Source organism: Calidris pugnax, unplaced genomic scaffold, assembly GCF_001431845.1.
Source record: "Calidris pugnax isolate Ruff unplaced genomic scaffold, ASM143184v1 scaffold42, whole genome shotgun sequence".
Lineage (NCBI taxonomy): Eukaryota > Metazoa > Chordata > Aves > Charadriiformes > Scolopacidae > Calidris > Calidris pugnax.
Genome location: NW_015090920.1, coordinates 6633195 through 6647780, shown reverse-complemented (window position 1 = coordinate 6647780; position 14586 = coordinate 6633195). Strand labels below are relative to the sequence as shown.

General features: G+C 38.1%; 1 protein-coding gene across 4 annotated transcripts in view; it reads right to left on the bottom strand.

Annotated features, from left to right (window-relative positions):
• The window catches only part of TBC1D9 (TBC1 domain family member 9), a 53285-nt gene that overhangs the window by 11436 nt on the left and 27263 nt on the right, over positions 1 to 14586 (bottom strand). For all 4 annotated transcript variants that reach the window (XM_014950009.1, XM_014950008.1, XM_014950011.1 and 1 more), the window contains exons 7-16: positions 14221 to 14427; positions 12384 to 12554; positions 11820 to 11970; positions 10008 to 10222; positions 7792 to 7909; positions 6570 to 6855; positions 5463 to 5592; positions 1911 to 2009; positions 1721 to 1789; positions 167 to 407 (exon numbers count right to left, since the gene is read on the bottom strand). In XM_014950009.1, the coding sequence (XP_014805495.1) occupies positions 167 to 407; positions 1721 to 1789; positions 1911 to 2009; positions 5463 to 5592; positions 6570 to 6855; positions 7792 to 7909; positions 10008 to 10222; positions 11820 to 11970; positions 12384 to 12554; positions 14221 to 14427 (1687 nt within the window). The remainder of the gene's footprint in view (positions 1 to 166; positions 408 to 1720; positions 1790 to 1910; positions 2010 to 5462; positions 5593 to 6569; positions 6856 to 7791; positions 7910 to 10007; positions 10223 to 11819; positions 11971 to 12383; positions 12555 to 14220; positions 14428 to 14586) is intronic.

Sequence of the window (14586 nt, the reverse complement as noted above, 5' to 3'; positions counted from 1 at the left end):
ACAGTGGCATGAATAACTCTTAAAAGACTTGTGTGAATCGGCATACATCAAACTCGGACTCCTTAACTGGCTAATATAACTTCTGTGTTTCTGAAGGACTGGATCTGCTTTAGAAACAAACTGGTTTGGTCAGATGATTTTTGAGAGTGCTGTGAATCCTCCTTACTTAGCCCAGAGACGAATTCACGGAAGTTGATGAGCAAGTCTCCGTTTTCATCAAGCAGCCTGAACAAGCGTGCAGCCAACACATCTGAGTGTGTTCCACACGCCCAAGGGAAGAGGAGAGCAAACATCCCCTTGAACTGTTCGAAGTCGATACGGTACTGCTCCAGATAGGGCAAGCTGGGATCGTGCCGGTCAATAGCATTGCTGTTTCCTCCCCAGTAGCAGCTGGTCAGATGTTCTGCCTGAACAGAAGGCAAATGCTGTGAGATTGTCATCACCTCTGAAAACAACTCATCACTATCAATGATTCAAAAAAAAAATTCCAAACAACTCATACACACACAGTCTTAAAACAACACAGGACTAGTAGATTTATTTCCATCTACCCAGCCCTTGCACTTCTGCAAGGGATTTCTCCTCTACCCAGCTCAAAAAGACAGCCCCCTACAAAAAAAAGAAGATAAAGCAAAACTTTTTCTGTTTCCCAGGCAGATGAAACATGAAATACCTGTTCTGAAAAGAGCAGTAAGCAGCTGTGACTTGCACATACACAAAGGGTTGTTGTGCTTAGTCACCTCCTTCAATCTCACCACACAATCAAGTAAGAAAGGGGACTCTTATGAACTCTTTCATTTCATAGCATATGAAAATGCCTTGTTTATTTGGAATATTTTTTGTTGAATCGTATAGTCTCAAAAATACTGTAAAAGTCCTACTCTTTCAGTCTTCCTGAAGTCAGTGAAGGTTCTGGAGCTGATTTGGGTGGAATCTAATTCAAAATGATTCAGAAACTTAGAGAAAGAGATCCTAGCACTGCACGATGATCAACAGGGCTGGACTGTCTGACTTGGTCTCACTGATTCCATGGAAGACTGAAAGAAGGCACTGCAGGATTTGGACTATTGTAAAACCTGTCATTACAGATGGGAAATTGAAAGGAAAAAAATTCCTCATGGTATACCAAGAAAATCTCTGTTACTTTCTTCCTCTGCTTTGTTGTATCTTGTTTTAAGGCACTGAGCATGAAAGTAAAGCTAAAGCATTTTAACTGCTCACCTTTGTGATCATGTGTGGATCTAATGGTGTTGCTGTACAATCAACTAAAAAGACACATCACTTTGTGACACTAAACTTCCATATAATACAGTATACATGAAAGCATTAACAATGGCAAAAATCAGCCCTTGTGATATGGAAGTATTAACTGCCTGAGACAATAGAATAAAGGTATTTCTGTGCTACATTCCAAAACTTGGCTCAAGTAGACAAGAGACATACAGACTGATCAAAAGCCTCTATCTGTTCACTTTTTCATTATAATAGTTTTCATCAGTATATTCATTTTTTCCAGGGACAAATCATTTAGTGAATGACTTATTTCCTGAGCTGGATTTTATTCTGTATACTCAATAATACAGTAGCTAATTCAAGTTTGTATTAAGATACCCGACAGTAACTCACAGACTCAACCTTGGCTTTAGAAAAGACACACAGCCCCATATCAAAAATTAACGTTTGCATTTCCTGCAGGCAGGTGATCTTCACTTAGCTTTACCTTGAAAAGAGCATACAGTTCCTCCAGTTCATCGATAGTAAAAGAAGTCTCTGTCACAATAGTTCGTACCTTTTGAAACACAATATCAACAGTTAGGGATTTGAAATCCATGTCTCAATTGAAAAGCTAATTTAAATTTCAGAACATGACTGACCTTAATCTTTGCAAAGAACATTATTTCAGTACTTACCACATTGCGCTTTGTAGTATCTTCAAGGGTTTGGATAACTTTCAGCCTTTGTTTGAATCTCATTTGTTCAATTAAATCTGCTCGGATACTTCCAAATTTCTTAAAAGAGAAAAAGTAGTACAGGATAGTCTGTGTATTAATATCTGGAATACTTAAATTGCCTTTAATGTACTTGAGAAATTAATTTAATTATGCGATATACCACAAATGGTGTATTTAAAAAACTTCTGTTCAGGCATTTTTCTAACATGTCAAAGTTACAAAGACTTCAGGGATATATCGCTAGACTTCTTCTCAAGAACTTGTTTTCAATTAATTTGTCATTATTAAGTTACAAATCCTTACATTTCAAACCATAATCTCAGTAGTTGAAGATTTGCCAAGCAAGAAATTTCTATGAATAGATTGTTTCATAGCTCCTCCTGCAGGGTTTTATTTCAATTTGTCCTGGAATAACTCTTAATTGCTACAGAGAAAGAAGACATTTAGACTAACTGGATCTCCAACAGCTGGTAAAGTATAGCAGTCCTCATATTCATGAGAACCTGAAACCATCAAGAATACGACATCCCCTAGGAAGAAAAGTCTCTAAAGTACCCAAGTCTTGTTTTTAGAAGTTTTTTTTTCCACAATGCACATAATAGTCTCAGGGAGCTCCTGCACATACTACAGAAGCATCCTAGGGGAAAACCTCTTAGAATAATATTCCGTGTTTTCGTATGTAGATGAATACCGAATCCCTAAGATTTATTTTTGTGAACTGTAAGTAGAAGTTTTTTGCCATCAAAAAACCACTTTTAACATACTGAGAAATACACAGATAACCAGTAGGAATGATAATGCCAGACATGAAGTATGCCACATGTAAAACTAAAAAGGGGGTGGCAAGATATGCCTTCATACAGAATGGATTTATATTTCCAGTGCAAGTGCATCTACATAAGCAGGTCACAATTTGCTAGCACATGCTTGTGTGACCAAATGAACACTAAAGCTGCATTTATCTGTACAGCTGTGCACCTTCACCATGTACCTTGGGAGTAAAAAAATATTTCATGTACTTGGAGCATTTTGCAAATAAAGTAGTGAAAAAAATGGAATCTAGATAAACATCCATGAATATCAAGCACCACAGAGGTCACAAAACCTAGAAAAGAAATGTCTTTTGTGGCTCCAAGGCCACATCTATTCCAGTGATTGGGGCTTATTCTCTGGTCTGGAAGCCAAATGAGATGGCCTGTTCACATCCATACAACTAAAACTCAGGTAGCCTACAGAAAAGTAAGGCTGCATGCAATTGCCTTCTGGGAATGGTCCCTTGCCCATCTTAAGTTTCAAATCATACAAGGAATTGTTGGAAGCACGTCACTTGTTCTAGGTCAAAACTGTGCCACATTTTTCAGTGTCATTGTTCAGTTAAATGGCCAAGATCCAGATACTACTGTAAATATAGTTTAAGTGTTTAAAGGCTGGGTTTTTTTTCCAAATTAACTAACACACAGATCAAAGGGATTAAGCACATATTATATATACACCCCATTGACAGCTAGTGAACTATGCACAGGCTTTTAAAGCTGTAGTGATTATAGCATTATTTAAGTCATTTCTATTGCAATTATTATAATGCCAGGCTCTATGGCTTCTAAATTAATTGCAAAATTGAATGAAAAGATTTGAGATTTCTTACTAAAAGGTATTTACAGTAAATGAAAAAATTACTGACAGGGTAAATTCTCTTATTGCAAGAATGTTTCTCTTTTTAAAAAGCAGAAAGTCAGTTCAGTATCATCACCGAGAGGAGTGCCAATCACTTAATTACTAAAAAATTCCTATGCATCACTTCAGCTTTCACTGGACATCTGACATGATGGCCCAAGATCTGGACAGGATCAGAGCATGATCCAGTGTTGTGCTTTTCCTAGTGCTACACCTTCACCAAGTTCTCAGACTTATCACTCTTCCATGACAAATATCATAAAATAGTCTGCAAGGGCAAGATTTCTCCCCTCCTTGGGGGTGGTGCTTGTTTCAGGGAGGGCAAAGGACTTCAAAAAAAAGCATTTTCTTCAGCTGTAGGCCTTCCTTTTTTTTAATACAATGTCTAGAAGATTAAGGATAGGTGTTTACTCAGTAAGTATCTTTAACAGCTTAAATTCTAAAAATAGTAAAGACACACTCACTTCCTTGGTATTTTGTTCTTTATAGCTGCAACAAATCTAACAGTCAGTTCTCTGCCCTGACTGCACACAACTAATTGGGGAACATAACAGTCACTGAGTGATAGATGCTGTGAAGTTTTTTTATCTTCATAGTTAACTATTGAATTGCTGGCGTATTTTTTAATAAACAAATCAACCAACAACAACGACTCTCCTGAAACTCAGTCTCTCTTTGCAGCCAACTCCTGCTTTCCCTGCAGTTCTTCACTCCCCACACTATTTGTTTTGCCCAATTATACCAGAGTACAGTTGGTTATTTATCTAGAAGGAGCTGATAAGGTTCTGTGATGCATAAGCCCCAAAACCTGGCTCTGCGTGGAGACAGGTTATTAATCTACAAGCAGTAAAGCCAATGCAAGCTGTCTTCATCATGAGGAAAACGGAGAAATACAAGGGAAACAGAATTTCACGTAGATGTCCTTCTCTCCATTCTAACGTGGTGCAAAAGGGAAGAATTATACATCTAACTCAATTCAGTTTGTCCTTCAGTGTAGAATACACTAAGGACTACCTACTTCCTTGTTAAATAGGTATCACGTTATTAAAGCAAGGAGGTTTTAGGGACATAGGAAGTGCCTCTGCAACAGCTGTCACATTGCTAAGTATGAACCTACATCTTGAACTTAAAATATCAATTTACCCTGCACGTCAATGGAAGGAGAAAAGGAAATTAAGGAGAATAACTCTTTAAAGTTATTTAATATTTATTTAAAAAAATCAGTATGTCAGTGAAATCATCAGGGGTATATTAACTGACGGCTTATTTTTAAAATTTAAGGAGGAAGAAACTGGTTTGCAAATTTGACATTTTTTGCAGGCTTATCCTATGCTGTAATGGATACTAGTTATTACCATCTCCTTTCCCTTGAAATTCTTTTTTTTTTAGCTTTTATGATACAGAAGGTAGTGGCCCATGGTCATAATCAGCATAATCAGCACTTGCTGGGAAAGAAAGGTAGAAGAAAGGAAGTTCCACTGGAACAGAAGGTCTTCTGAAACCACATAGATTTCACTAACATTTCAGTTTGGAAAAGCATGCAAAAGGTTAGATGTGATTAACCTCTTTTGAATTAGAAATTCAGCCTTTTGTTTGTAAATCACTTTTTTGTTGCGAGCTGCTCTCCTTTGACGCTACAGACCTCTATACAAAACAGCTCCAATTAAAAGAAAGACTAACGCCTCTCCCCTGCCCTATTTTAGACTTCTGAGATGAGTCTGTATTTCTTTTATGGTCTTTCAGTTAAAAGCAAAGCCAAACTGCAGAGTAGCAAATTCCCCTGTAAAGCAGAACTACTGTGGGTTGGCAAGTTCCTGTTAAGAAATCATATCCTACCTCATAGGAAGACCTGATGAGTCTGAAGATGTCCACCTCGGGATAAGGCTCTACATCATCACTGAGCAGCGAGTGAAGATGAGGAATGGGTGGAAGAGTGCTGTCCTTATTAGTCACGCTGTCCAAATATCTGGTGGGGAGAAAAAAGAAAAAAAAAGATATGAGATACCCAAGATTCATTTGTACCCCCTCCCTTCTGAGGGTTACTAGAATAAGGGTTATATATAGGGTATTAAATGTAAAATGATCAAGCTGCTCCCTACTAATGAACTACATGATTTTTGACAACAAGGGGTCAGTGTGCTTCAGTGTAAATACCCCCCACCCTGCTACTGCCCAGCCTTGCTGTAAGGGGTTTTTTAAGGGCTTGTTCCACCCACCAGTGCAGCTGCTGTAGATCATCTATCTTCTACCCTGCAGCTGCAGAACACTTAAATCCTCAGCAAGCACTGGAATTTATTTCAGAAGACAACAAAACCACAGTCATCTTTAAGCCCAAAAAATCTAAAACCAGACTTCAGTAAGGCTATATTACTGAAACTTATTAGGGAAAAAAAAGCCAAAATTTCAGCAGCACCTTGAAAACGAAACACTACTATCAAACATAAGGAAATCAGAAGCTACACTCAGCAGTATTAGTTTTTATTAAATGAGTCAATACAGTCTATTTTTCAGCCTCCTATTTCACTGAAATCCATTCATTCAAGAGCCTGCCTAATTCTTCTGAGTTCTGTTTAGTCCATTCCCAAAACAACTGCCCCTGAGATCAAGGCTTTTTGTTAGCAGCATTTAAAAGGCCGCAGGCAAAAGATGAAGTAACAAAACTCATGTAAACAACTAAAATAATCAACCAAAATAAGTTTCTATAATGAGGTTTGGGAAGTCTACTTGAATGTCTTGAAAGAAGAATTTGTGTCTTTTTGGTCACTTAACATTATTTTAAGATAAAATAAAGAGTACCCTATATGGCTGAAAGGGGACTGTAATCATGTAAAAGATTTACATATACGATACTGGCTTAAATTGAGCATTTCAACATAGAAGACAAAAGAAAAGCAAGTGAAAAGAAAAATAAAATGAAGATACTTTATTTTCTGTAGTAAATACCTTCCCAAGACTGTCATGGCTTCTCCATCATCTTTACAGTTAAGCAGCTTGTCTACATTAGCATCGAGGACAGCAAGCGCTAATTGAAATATCACCTTTATTCCTTCACAGAAGAAACAATCCACAACCACCACTGCACTTTCAAATGGCATTACACTGAGGAAAAGAGTGAGGAACCAGGACAGGGAAATGGTGGATATTACACCCAAGTCCTGCATGCAGTCATAAAGCTGTGGCACATAGTCACGAGCCAACTCTTCAAAGACACCCTGATCCACCAATGCTCCTGTTGAAGAGAAATAAGGTTGGATGTCCATTAACTTGGGAGCAACCGACCACATCACCATTTAAAAGAGAAAAATATATGTACATATATTCTCTCTATATCAATACAAAAAGTAGAATAGGCTACATGATACTTACACAAATTTTCTCCCTTTCAGATAAATAACAGATTCTATTCAACTTCTGAGCTGTACAAACTGAACTGTAGCAAGCTTTTTTTTGTTTTAATTATACACTTCGTAAGAGCTAAGAAAGGGTCAATTTGGTCGAGCACCTACAGAAGTTATATGACGACTTAATACTTACCATTACTAATTAGAGTAAGACTTCTCAGCATCACCTGAGCATTTAGATTTATTTCAAGAGAAACCTGTGTGATACATCTATCTACATATCTATACCCTAACATCAATGCCTTAAGCAGGTCAGAAAGAATAATTTCTAAGACTAAATGAGTATCTCAAGCATTTGTGAGCTACAGTAAAGACAGTTTCCATGATAAACTGAAGAGCCATTCCCTTCCACATACACAAGGAAACCATCATCTGACAACAGTAGCTCTCAGATACTTGTGCCCTTTCAAATCACAGGTAAACAGGCAAAGACTTCTACTGAAAATTGCCAAAGCTCCTGTTTCCACTTTACCTTAATTAGATAGCAGGATCATCTAAAATTCAAATTTTAGTCTCCTATCTCCTTTTTATTTACTTTGTTTAAGCCTACTTTAGAATGCCATCTAATCCTAAGCGAAAGATTACTATCACATCTGTTTAGGGAGTTGCTTCTATGCTCCTGAGGAAGCTGTCTTACCACTAGGATTCACAGCTGTATCTGCGTTACACATACATCTCCACATAGGATTGTTTCAATACAAGTAATACCAATTCATTTGGTTAATATTTGTACTGTCATTTCAGAAAATTTCCCCATAACATACCAACAACTCTTGTGTTGTAGTAGTCAGGCAGCATACGTTCACACAGAGCCACCAGCAGCCAGAAAGCTTCCTCCTCTTTTGCATAAAGGAGGAGTACTGAAGTTACAATATTCATAGCCTAAAAGAACAAGAAATAAAAATTGCTAGACCCATTTATTCAATATCTAGCACAGTAACTGGGCAGGTAAGTGGTTACTACGGTTAGGAAAATAGCTACATCACCCCCTGCAGACCCCAAGTGTCTTCCTTGAAACAAGCAGTGTTCTCCCAGTGCTTAGAGGAAGGCTTAAGAAAGCCTCAAAAAAATTGTTAGGTTTCGTTTGCTTTTTTTAAAAAGAAAACAATGAATCAAGATTTCTTTTCATACTCAAGGACCTACTCAGGTCTGTAAGCATCCAGTTACGCTGCTAGTGATATCCTGCCAATAGGTGCTCTGGGGGAACCTGGGTCTGACGCAGCCAAAATGCCTCCTAGGGCACTAATGATGGCAGCTGCTGTACCACCCCTTGCAGGGGCAGCCTGCGCTCCCCTGGCCTCTGCTCCAGCCAAAAGGTGAAGACACAGCATCTGTCAGCTGAGGCAAATCCCTGTAATATTGTCACTCACAAACAACCAGAGCATAGTGAAACAAAAGTCTCTTGCTGTTGCTCACCCTCCATGTTTGACTGTGTGTGTACACGACAGTTTTTTATGGCCCATTTCACTCCATTTCAGATATCACAGCATTGTACAATGGCACGTGAATTGTTTGCTTACAGACTTTGATTAGATCTCCCTTAGTCTGAAGAAATGAAGTATTTTGGTACCTTTTTCTTTTCAGTTTGTCTCCTTCTTGCTGTTGCTCACCCTCCATGTTTGACTGTGTGTGTACACGACAGTTTTTTATGGCCCATTTCACTCCATTTCAGATATCACAGCATTGTACAATGGCACGTGAATTGTTTGCTTACAGACTTTGATTAGACCTCCCTTAGTCTGAAGACATGAAGTATTTCAGTACCATTTTCTTTTCAGTTTGCCTCCTAAGGAATTAGCTGCTCATTTCAGATCCTGTAACATTTTAAGACTCAAGCTTGACCATTACCTGTTTGAAACAGCAACTAAGGTTGCAACTGAAACCAAAAACAACATTACAACTGTGTCAAAGTCTATGTTATTCCCTTTTATCTTGTCTACCACGTATGAAATACTTCAGTGCCTGAATTCTCACTGTAACTGTGAATCAGCATTTTGAATGCCTTGGACCAAGTTCCAAGGCTATTAACAATTGATGTGACAGTTTTAGGAACCAGGATCAGTGTCCTTCTATTGTTCCTCTGTTAAACAACCTTTACAAAAAGTTACGGTAGCTATTATTTAGTATTATATTTGTCATTAATTATAAATTAAATAATTTACGACAGTATCTGTTAGAATTGTTTGCTTTCACTTACTCATGTTGCATCTAGGAGTCTTAACAGTCAAGACATTAATCAGGCTTTTTAATACTCATGAATTTAAGCTTCCTTTTTGCAAAAATAGGTAGGAATGCAAAACAGGTGGTAAGTCAAAGTTACATAGCAAGAAAAAATGATTTTTGGACCAGAAATAAAAGTGACCTGAATCACACGCAGAAGAACTCCAAAACCATGCACTGGTCAGCATTAACTCTACAAATACGTGGTTGTGATGCATGGTGATAAGATATCTTCTGGGGTGCATAATTTTGGGGTTTTTTATCAATTTGTTTTGCATGATGGAATGGAATTACTGAAAAGATAAAGGAGGTTCTGGAGGGTTATTACAACTAATAAAGTGAATAAGTAGACAAAAACTTAAGGCTGAACAATTAAAGTTGGTATTTTGGTGGGTTTTTTTCTGCTTAAAAGAACTGTCTTAAGGGCCCATTTGTCATTTTCTGTAGATGCACTTCAGGACAGCTCTGTTGTTATCCTCTGTCCAGTTTCTAGATTTATGGGCAGAAAATATGCTTACAGAAAGCTATGCCTATCTCTCAGCACGCACTGCTAACACTTCTGTTAGAGTAGTTCCTTGTGCCAAATCCCTCTGACCTCAGCATTGCTGTAACTTGGCAGCATTGAGGCTTTACCTCACAGCATTACACACACATCGTGTACTTTACACAGCCAAATACTCCTGCACAGCGCTGAAGAAACAGGGGTATAAGGAAAGAACTGGAATTCCAGAAAACTGGAGTACCAAGGTATTTCCATTACCTGACAATATCCTATGTTTGGATTCCTAAAAGCATAAGCTGTCAAGACTCTCCTTAGGGCAGCAATACCCATCTCATTCTGGAAGGCAGGGTGTTCCGGAAGGGAGCGGTGCAGATCCCTCTCTATCTCTTCTGTAGCAAGATTGTACTTCCCCATTGATTTCTCCACTAGGTCTTCATAATAGCCAGGATGAGTGGCCATTTCATTAATGGCTCCTGAGAGTAGGAAAACAATATTAAAAGAAAAAGGCAATGGTTAGCAAATACGGTACCCCACCATGATGGTCTTCTGCTACCCTTTCATCTTGAATGTCACCAACAACCATTTTGAAACCACATATGAAATGTTATTTTTCTGAAAAAAAAAAAAAAAAAAAAAAGATGTGCTTAGGTGATTGAGGTATCACCCCTTCTTGTGCTCTCCTCAAGGCATTTTATAATGAAGTAAAAAAAAAAAGGGGGGAGGGGGGAAGAAGATAAAGCCTCTCTCTTTTTTAGCCAGAAATAAACAGCAGGCATGAAGAACAAACCAGCTGTGCAGTCACGGGGTATCACGAGCTCTCCCTGCAGGTGGCTGTGGGTTTGATTATCCTAAATAACTCAAAACATGCTTTTGAGAAAGCTACTTGCCCTGAGGAGGGGGTAGATTAATGCTTGATTGCAGAAAGTATGATATTCTCAGCCAAAAGCAACAGACAGGAACTCCTGAGCTCTATTCCTGCTTTTGAAAGTGACTCTGTCATCTTGGGCAAGGCACCTACCCTGTCTTAAGGATAATATTGTCTGCTATGAGATTGTTGCTATGAGATTTCACTGCTGACTTTAAAACCTCCCTGGAAATGAAAATCTCAGCAGCAAATCAAGTGTCAGTAGCACAAAGTAGTGCACATGGAAAATACTAATTATACATACACCATGAAAATTGGTCCAAATTAGCTATTAATTAGACACAGGACAGATCTGTGCATTACAGTGCACATTTTCCCAAAACATTTGCTTGATGCCCAGCAGCACAGAGAAGATGTACAAGATTAAGCATTATTAGGGAAGAGATCAAAAACAAACCAGAAAGCATCAGAAAGTCCCCGATGTGCTCATATCCTAAATGTTGCAGGTAGCTGTGGTGTCCCTTGGGGAGGGACAGAGCTAGAGAGGGCATACAGTAAATGAAAGGTGATGAAGAAAGCCTGAGGTATGGAGTGATTTCCACATAACTACTAATAAAATGAATAAAATTCTTCAACTTTGGACAAAAAAACCAAGGGGACACAGATCTAGAGAATCCCTGATAGCACAAAAGACGAACATAAATATTTTCTCACCACTTTGCCAATAATGGGGGCACCTAATAAAATGATAAAGTAATTTTTCTTTATATTATTTAAAAAAAAAAAAAAAAAGGACAATTAAGTGGTTCTGTGCAACATGCTTAAAATTTCGGAATTCCTTGCCACAACTTGCTATGAAGGCCAAAAGCTTAATTGGATTCAGAAATGACTAAATAAATGGTAATTAGGCCTGCTGGTGGTTGTTGAACATCTAGAAGCCCCTACACTACAGGCTTCTGCTAACAGGGTGTGCGTTCTGCTTTTTTATATTCTCCCCTAATTATTTGAGCCTGCTTGAGAAAGGGTATTCACTGGTCTAAACAGAACTCTTCTCTAAGCCAGTCTGGCGCCTGCTAACAATCATAGCCTTCCTTGCTCCAAATCTTTTTAGATGCTTATTATCTGCACCTTTAAACATCTCCAAAATCCTTTCTTCCCTCATGATTTTGCTTATATCCCACTGTCAGGTTCAAATGAATACCTACCTGAAAATAGCAGCCAAAGTTCCCCCCTCATGCTTTCTGGAATGCCCTTCAGCACAAGGTCTCTGGTTTTCTCTGTACGATACATGCAGACTCCTTGGCCATATTCAGCAAAGTGAATCTTCCAGGCCTGTTCTTTCAAGAACTCTTTAGCCTAAAAGCAAAGAAAGGCAGGCATAAAGAAGCAGCTTCTTTTTCTAACACTCTGCCTCACTGAAGTGCGAAGCGTGAAAAAGCCTGAAATGTCCTAACTTTTCAAATTAGCAACAAGTAACTTGGCTACAGCCCAATTCTCTTCTTAATGGGCTACCTCCTCCCTTTTTTTAGTTTCTATTCCAGTAGAACTTGCTGTCAAAAGAATATTGTTGAAGCAGTTGTACTTAAGAGCAGGCATATAACCTCTCCTTGATTTACATCCAACTTTGCTTTTTAACGTAATGAAGTTGTTTCTATTGGTAAAAAAGACAGCATGTTCCATACTTTATTTCAGTGAAAAATACTGCCTCTTAAGCATCTGGCAGAATGAAACCCATTCAGTCAGGTACAGCACTCTGGGGTGTATTTTACCAGCTTGGGGTTGAACTCCTCCGGTGACCTCCGGCGATACATTGTCATTAAAGCTTGAGTTGCTGTTGGAATGCCATTGTCGTTGAGATTGAACTGTCGCTCTCCCTCCGACTCAGAGCTGAGGCTTTTATGAGGGCTGGCAGAAGTTAAACTACTTGATCTTGTAAACACCTGGAGAAAGCAGTCACAAGCAATACAGACATGGGGCTGAGCCAGAGCCTGGAATTTTCACTTCATTTTACTTCAAAATTTATACACGCTAACAGCTAACAAAAACTGAGCAAATTAAATCACCCAGGTACATTCACAGGCTGAGCATATGACAGCAGAAATTAAATCAGCATGGAATAACCAAATAGCTTCCAGTTTCTCAATAGCTTCTCCCCTCCAAGTAATCAAATCCTATAATTAGAATTGCTAAGGTAGTGTGAACCTTTAAGTAGCCCTGGGCAATCAAACCAGCTTCCATCAACATCACAGTAATACTGACTGGCCAGGTGGCTCCTTGACTGTCCAGAATGTAATATTTATATATCCCATATACTCTATGTGTGTGTGTACACATACACACGTATATCTGTATATACAGACATGCACAAAATAAATTATTTTGTTCCCATCACTTAAAAAAAGTTCTACAGAAAATTCAACACTCTCACATTGTGATTTGAAAGAAAAATATTTTCTCAAACAGCTTTGAAGATTTATCACGCTAAGATCTCAAACAGCAGTTCACACCAAATGCCTGAAATTGGAATTAACAGTCATGCATGTCTATGTATGTAGTTATATTACTAAGTGTAACAATAATGCTTGCAATTATTAATTTGTGTTTAAAATTCAGTAGGTAGAATATGTAGATCCAATCAGGGCAAAAGACAAGACAAAGTTTCAGCGTTGTACATACACGCATATGTGCTCTGGAAAACAACTACACCACCACACTAATTATACCTCACCAACAACCAAGCAAGTTAAAAACTGACTTTTAAGATTTACACAGCAAACAAGGTAGAGCTACTCAATGCAATACTAAACTATGGGTTATTACAGACTTGGAATGGGAGATCTACCTACATAAAACCAAAGTGACACACTACAAAACCATTCTCTGCTTTGAGATCTGAGCTGCTAAACTTCGCCAAGTTATAACAGATCTGACAAGGTTGTGATATGAAGCACCCAAATTTCATATATAAAACCTAGGAATTCAGCAGAATGCTTGATATCCAAAGTGCCTGAGAAAAGTTTATCTAATCATATCTTTTAAGAACCATTTATTGTGCATAGGTAAATAGGGAGGTGGTTCAGAATAGGGGCATCTGATGCGCAGGCCAGGGTCTGGCTTTTTTTTTTTGTTAGTTCAAATGTTCTAAAGTTCACTAACAGCAGACACTGTTTTCTGAAGAATCAAAGGATGAGATTTAGCAGCTAAAGTCTTGCATAAAAAGAATTTCATATCAACTGATAAATTCTTCAAGTTATTAAAATCCCACAATTACATTTTTACTTGGACAAGTCGATCGATATTAAACAGTATTATTCAATTAACCAGTTAGTTAACTATAACACTTTCCAAGAAGATATACTGTAATTCCAGAATGTGGCAGCAGGACTTATGAGTAGCTCTTAGGTCTAACATGAAAAAAAAGATATCTTAATCATAACATTTTAACTGTGCAGCTTAAGGAAGCTAAAGGCATTAACACAAAAGAGGTTACATTTCTGTGTACAAAGATTTAGTTTTACAAAAACTCAAGGAATTTTTCCTGGCTTTTCTCTTCCTGCACCAGTTAAAATCCCCTTCTAGCAAACAATTCATGTTCCTTCCACATACCTCATCATCTGAGCTGATATAGCTTCCAGAAATATTTCTTTCCAAGTATATTTTTGAAGTGGTTTGTTGCAGAAAGTCTGAGATTCTCTGTACAAGAAAGTCTCTGTCTTTCAAGTTGGCAAAAAGGAAAGTCATTCTATTTTTCGTGCTGATGGATAACGGGCTGGGCAACACACTGGAGCTGTCTGCCTTTTCCACTATTGTCACCTATGGAGAAACAGTAGCTACAGCTTAAGATCTTTAATTAATCAAGTTCCTTGGTCTAAGAAATCATTGTAATACAATAAATCCATGCCCTTTGTCCCCTTACATTAAATCACTACGGATATCCCTCTGTGGGAAAACAGGATTTAGATGCATGGACTT